Here is a 6,000-nt window from a genome sequence, read left to right as displayed (position 1 = left end):
AGGATGTCCGATTACATCATGGCGTCGTTGTGATGCTTAGGCTATTTTTTCTGTGCTGGCTGATCACTTGGCTGCAAGTTCGACCTTGCGAGGTGGCGAGGTAGTATGAGTCGATTTCTGTGTCTGGAGGAGTTGAAAGGCAAAATTACATGGATGCTAACTCACCTCACCAAGATGAATCTTGGCAAGACAAGTCTTAGGCCTTTGCCCGTACATGGATGGCTCTTAGAATATGCCCGTTTAGAACGGCAGAATTTATGAATTAACGAATGTAAAAGTTAAACACTAGGGTATCAAAGAATGACAAAATTACCACCATGCAAATTCCTATATCCCACACATAGAGAAAAGACATTATAATTACGATCCCGTATATATAACCATCACCTCTTCTTTTTCTTGGCAACATCCCACTCCAACACGGCGCCCTCCAAAGCCTTGGCTGCGCGAACCTCATCCCTTCTAAACGCCGCATTAAACATATTCGGTAGCAGCATGGTAGAATTAGCATGCTCTAGCGCAAAACCAACCTGTGCATCCTTTCCGCATCGCTCCCTCGCCAACCTCACTGCTTCATGCAGCAATTTCTTGCCTACACCCTGGCCACGATACTTGTATTTCGTGGTCCATGCGCGAATGACGCCCTTTCCACCTCGTAGGCTGGCGCTTCGACTTCGACTCTTGCGCTTTGGTGACGGAAGTGGTGGTCTCTTTGACTCGAGACGGAGAACGACGGCTCCCACAAGTGTCTCTCCCATGTGTGCGCCGAGAATAATGTCCTCTTCGCCGCCGAAATCTGCACGCAGCCAGTCCCAACCTATCTTCTCGGCAAGCGAGTCGTAGCCAGATGTAATGAAACGTACTGCGGCCATGTACAGCATCGTGATACCGCTGGCCAACATGAGGGATCGAGCTGCGTCCCTATCTGGGGTGTAGGCGAAGCGGTAAACGGCGACCCAGGATGTCACGAGACCCGCGAGACAGAGTGGGTGAAGGATGACGGCTTTGGAGGCCCGTTGGCGCATCTCGGTGACTGAGTCGGCTACGAGCCGGAGGCCGTCTATTTTTTCATCTTGGGTCTCGAGAGTGTCGAGGGACAGTGGTGGGATCTCGTCGAGCGGTATTAATGGTTCATCGGTTGCCAGAGGGGATGGAGATGGTGGTTTGAGTTGAGGTGGTTGAGGAGAATAAGGCTCCAGATATGGCGTGTTGTAGTTGGATGATAAGGCTGATGGAGATAGAGCTAGATTTGCTCTCAGAAAGGTGAAAAATGCTATAAAGTTCGAGTCAGTACCTTGCAGTGCATAATTCTTTTGAGTTTGGAATTAAGCAATGTTGGATCAAGTGGTGCCAATGAACAAATTTAATGCAGACAGTTTGTTGCATGTAGAGAGATGCCATGAAACATGGAACGGTAAGAAGTGGTGCTGAGACAACAAAATCAGGACACAATCGGATGGGGTTGTTTCATCACGACCAGTGACGAGTCACAAGTGCGAATAAACAAACTCTTTTCTCGATGCTTTTGATGAGACGTCAAGATGCTCAACTGGTTTCATGATGAGCAACCTCGCAGCGCACTCGGGCCGTCCATGCCAAGGCGATTTCGGCCCTGGTAAGTGATGGGCAGACCACGCACTAAAAGAGGACAAAGCAGCCGCGAGCGAAACGCCGAAAACAGGGTCCAGACCGCCCCGTGGCCCCGTAGAGCCTCCATCAGGGACACGCCACAGTGATCAAAGTGACCAGACATGGGCCAGAGATGGACGAACCAACTGCAACAGGACGGAACTGTGGTTTGGTCTTCCCTGTGCATCGCAGCTCATGCCCAGAAGTGGAAGCCATGGATGAAAACTTCGTCCACAGGAGAAACAATGGGAGGAAAAGTGAAGAAGACGAAGGGGGAAAGGACGAGGGAAAAGCGAGAGAAAAGCGAGGGCAAAAGCACCACCATCGAATAGACAAAGACTTGAATAGGTAATGTGCAAAACTTACCTGCACTGCTACGTAGGCCTGGTACCACGCCAACCCGTTCGGCAACAGATCCGGGGCCGCAATTGCTCAGATCTAGCTCACGCACGCCGACACGCTCCATGACTGATAAATGCGTCGACCCGTTCAGGAAGCTCGTTAACGGCAAGTCGTCCGACCAAGAATGAAATATTTGCGGTATAGCAAGGCCAAGGCGTGAGTTGTTGCGTTGTGTGATTAAAAGGGCTTATACTCAAGCGTCGTATGGTGAAAGGAAGCAACCACTCCAGTTGGCTGCGACTCCGTACAGGGAAAAGGAGCCTTGGGTATCAAGAAAAGTCAAAACACAACCAGCCAGAAATGAAAAAGCCAAGAAGAAAAGAACGATCCAAAAAATCCAAGCAAAGGATCAGAGATGGAAGGCAAGAAGTAAAGTATTGCTCCAGGTTCCAAGTGGCAGACCTGTATTATAGATATGGAACCACGGCCTGGTACTGGCTGGCGCCACCCCCCAGTCAGAGTCTCACTTTTCTTTCTCTGACTAGCCGTCGGCCTTTGCCTCTTTTCTTGTCGGGGGTTGTTCCCTGCATCTTGAGTGTCAGTCAGTGTGCTTGATCCAACCAACGAAACATGGTGCAAACTCCACTCACACCCTGAAGTAGAGAGAGAAAGAATGGTGGATGCTGGATCAAACGAAGGGTTCTGCGACAGCTAAGTTGGACTAAGACGCACAACTGGGATGAGGAGATTGTTTTGGTTTACCCTCGGTACCGGCACAATGGGTCTAGCTGGTTGTCGACATCTGTTTTTGGTTGGGAAAGCTCTTGAACTGTCCAGTTGTTGTTCCCATAGAAGACACAGCTGAGGCTGTTGGTGGAAGATGACCAACAAGCCACTTCGATAGTTTGGTGGGCAGCTCGGTGGACGGCACCAGTGACACGCAATGCAAGTGCCAATGCTTTCCTTGGACAAGGGACTCAATGCCAGAACGAATCGTAGATTTGAGCGCAGATGAATGAGGGCAGATGGCAGTTTTCTCGCGTGATTGATGACCGAAGATGGTGGCGAAAGGGTCTGATGGGCCAAGAACAATGAAAGATGCTCATATATTTGCGTCACCAATGAGCTTGCCACGCAATATCTGCCATCCAAGAGGCTACCTTTATGCGTCTAATGCACGTCGAAAATTTATCGTTTGTGGATTGTACTTGTGCTCCATGTGTCTCCCATGCGCCGGCGGATAACGGACAACGAAACAATTCTTGTTGGTCGTTTGACTTGTTGAGCGAGCCAATGGGTCTTGTGCTTGGGGCGGCTTCAGAAAAGATGAGCCAAAGATCCGCGGAAAGGGAAAAAATCAAAGTGTCACGAAGTGGTCCAAGCTGGTCCAAGTACAGCTTTGCGAATGCGAATATACCACTGCTTTATATGTGCCGCATACATGCGGCCGTTCTAATGTCGAAAAGAGACCGAAGGCAAAAAAGGAAAGAGAAAAAAGGGCAGGAAAAAGGAGATGGACGAGGCGGCTGTTGCATTTTGTCTTGCCCATCGTTCTTGCCATTTTATGTCTTGCCTATCTGCTCGCCATTTTTGCCAATCCTCCAAGCCCCTTGCTCTCCCACATCTGCCATATGCTTCATGTTGGCAAACAATATGGCAGGTATTTCAACCTTCAGTCTTGACCTGCGGGCTTCATTTTACCACCAACTCCATAATACCACGGACCATCTCATCGTGACTGGTGGAAAGCCGTCTGGTAGCATTGGTGGTGGTGCTTATGGTGATCACAGCGCGATGATCGCAAAGATCTTCACTGGCCATATATGTCCCATGTTTTTCATCCTTCTGCTTTTGCACCTGCCTTTTCTCTATTGTCTTGCACAATCCCGCAGCCGTTCAGGAACATTCAAAGGTGAGTTGCCAATCGAGAACATGCAGTATGTTCATCACCAGACCTGAAATACAGTCAGGTATCCAGAAGAGCTGCAAGTCTTGGCATCATAACGACCAACATCCAGCCATGATATCGGTTGGTGGCGTACCAAACTGTCGAAACATGCTCATGTCTTGCTTGCCGCACCAGCCTCGCAAATCCTGCTCAGACCCATCAGCGGTTGGAAACCCTGCTCAATCCGGCGGCTCATTCGACACGGACGACGGATAGCAGCATTCTGCACTCTATTTTATTTTCCTTCAATGATAGTCGCAACACGGGACATGATATGGTGCGTGCGTCTTATCTGTCCCAGCCTCACCGACATATATCGCCAACGGGACTAGGATCCGCCGGTTCCATCACTGCAAACGCACTTGTCAACAAGGACAAGAGAAATCCACTCGTTGCAGTTACAGTACTGTACTGCATCTGATCTAACTGAATTATCTGGTCCTCCGACATCCAAGCACCCTTAATATTTGTATTCCTGGTGGTTAAAAAAGGGATCACCTGCGTTGCTGCTCAACAAGGAAGCACTCACAGCCAATGAGTCGCTTTGATCAACCTGGTGCGGTCAGAATAATGCCTGTCCATTGACGTGCCAAGGTGACGCCACACATACACCACCTCTGCACCTGGTGCAGTAGTCTCGACAAGCCGTTGATAACACAAACTGGCTTGATTTGTCGTGACTTGTCCCGACTGGTCCAGACGACTGAGCAAGGGACAAAAGTGGTGGCTCGTAATGCAACCATTCGCAGGTCTTTGTTTGCCATGACCGATCACCAGCAGAGACCACTAAGGCAACCAACGACCACCGTATCGGTATGTCAAGCTTGTGAAGGGACACATGGGCACGAGGACTGCTCTCTCACGGCTCGGGCACCATACAGAGAGCACAGTGTTGGTGCTGCATATTTGATCCCGTCCGCCGTTGTGCCCCGCTCCCTGAAACTGGAGTAGCTTCAATGCTATAGGCAAGCGATGTTCAATCAGGAGCACGCAGACCCTGTCTACCATCTTGTCAATCGCCCTTTGTCGCGGGGGTGGGGCCTTCAAGACACTGATTGACTGATTGGCAACAGATGGCGAGAATCGAACAACATTATCCCAAATGCATCCTCATGAAACAGCTCCACTTGTGTTTCATCAACCTCCGTCCCATGCAGCCACGTCGGACAACATCGAAATCGAACATCATGAATTGTGCCTGACGTAAAAGCACAACGCGACCTTCATTGTCATGGAGATCTTCACCTGCCTGGTTTGGAATCGACCCAATTCACAAGTATTCACTGGAACCCACCTTTCACACCACATCGGGCAGTACCTTCGCGGCGAGGAAGTCGGAAACTTACACCACTTTGTATCACAGCAAACTCGGCAGAGCGTCCAACCTGCTTACACAAAGATAAAGGGACAAGAGCAAAGAACTTATAAAGTAATAAAAAAAAAAGGGCAAAAAACATACAACACTGGGTATTCGCTGGTCGTCACCGATCCAGCTACTAATCCAGCGCTCGCCAGATTCTCTTCGGAGATCAAACGGGATCCAGATTTTCATGGCGGCTGTGGTCGTATGTGCCTGTCTTTGGAGTGAATTGACTTATGAATCAACGGAGATCAGTACCTCGACATAATACACGTCTAGCAGCATAATCACCCACACCAACCAAGCAAGTCAATTTTGTGTTTATGTTGAAAATGTCAGCTTCAGGTCTACGGATCAAGTTTGCCTATCCCACAAGGCACGGAACCGACCATTTTGGTCTTGCAAGAGAGCCTCTGGCTGGCCAGACTCGACAACTTTGCCACCATCCAACACCACTACCTGATCATATTTGAGAATGGTGTTCAGTCGATGCACAACCGATAGTACCGTGTGATGTGCGAACTCCTCCTCCAAGATCTTCACCATGAGTTCTTCGGTTTCTTGATCCACGGCACCCATTGCTTCATCAAGGACAAGCACTGAGCTGATATCCTTGCGAACAAGTGCCCTAGCCAGGCAAAGGAGCTGTTTTTGGCCCTGCGACAGGCTTAAATCTGATACATCGGTATCAAGATCGCCACCCCTCGAGCTTATGTTATCC

The 6,000-nt window shown here is 49.5% G+C and overlaps 1 protein-coding gene across 1 annotated transcript; it reads right to left on the bottom strand.

Annotated features, from left to right (window-relative positions):
• Nucleotides 1-383: 383 nt before the first annotated feature.
• VFPPC_13774 (GCN5-related N-acetyltransferase (GNAT) domain-containing protein) lies at nucleotides 384-2,095 on the bottom strand (the record flags this gene model as incomplete). Its single annotated transcript, XM_018291546.1, has 2 exons — nucleotides 384-1,273; nucleotides 1,996-2,095. The coding sequence occupies 2 exons, from the start codon at nucleotides 2,093-2,095 to the stop codon at nucleotides 384-386; spliced, it is 990 nt and encodes a 329-aa protein (XP_018145888.1).
• Nucleotides 2,096-6,000: the final 3,905 nt, after the last annotated feature.

This window comes from Pochonia chlamydosporia, chromosome 3 (genome assembly GCF_001653235.2).
Source record: "Pochonia chlamydosporia 170 chromosome 3, whole genome shotgun sequence".
NCBI lineage: Eukaryota > Fungi > Ascomycota > Sordariomycetes > Hypocreales > Clavicipitaceae > Pochonia > Pochonia chlamydosporia.
The sequence above is the reverse complement of the archived record's forward strand: the minus strand, read 5'-3'. Positions and strand labels throughout refer to the sequence as shown.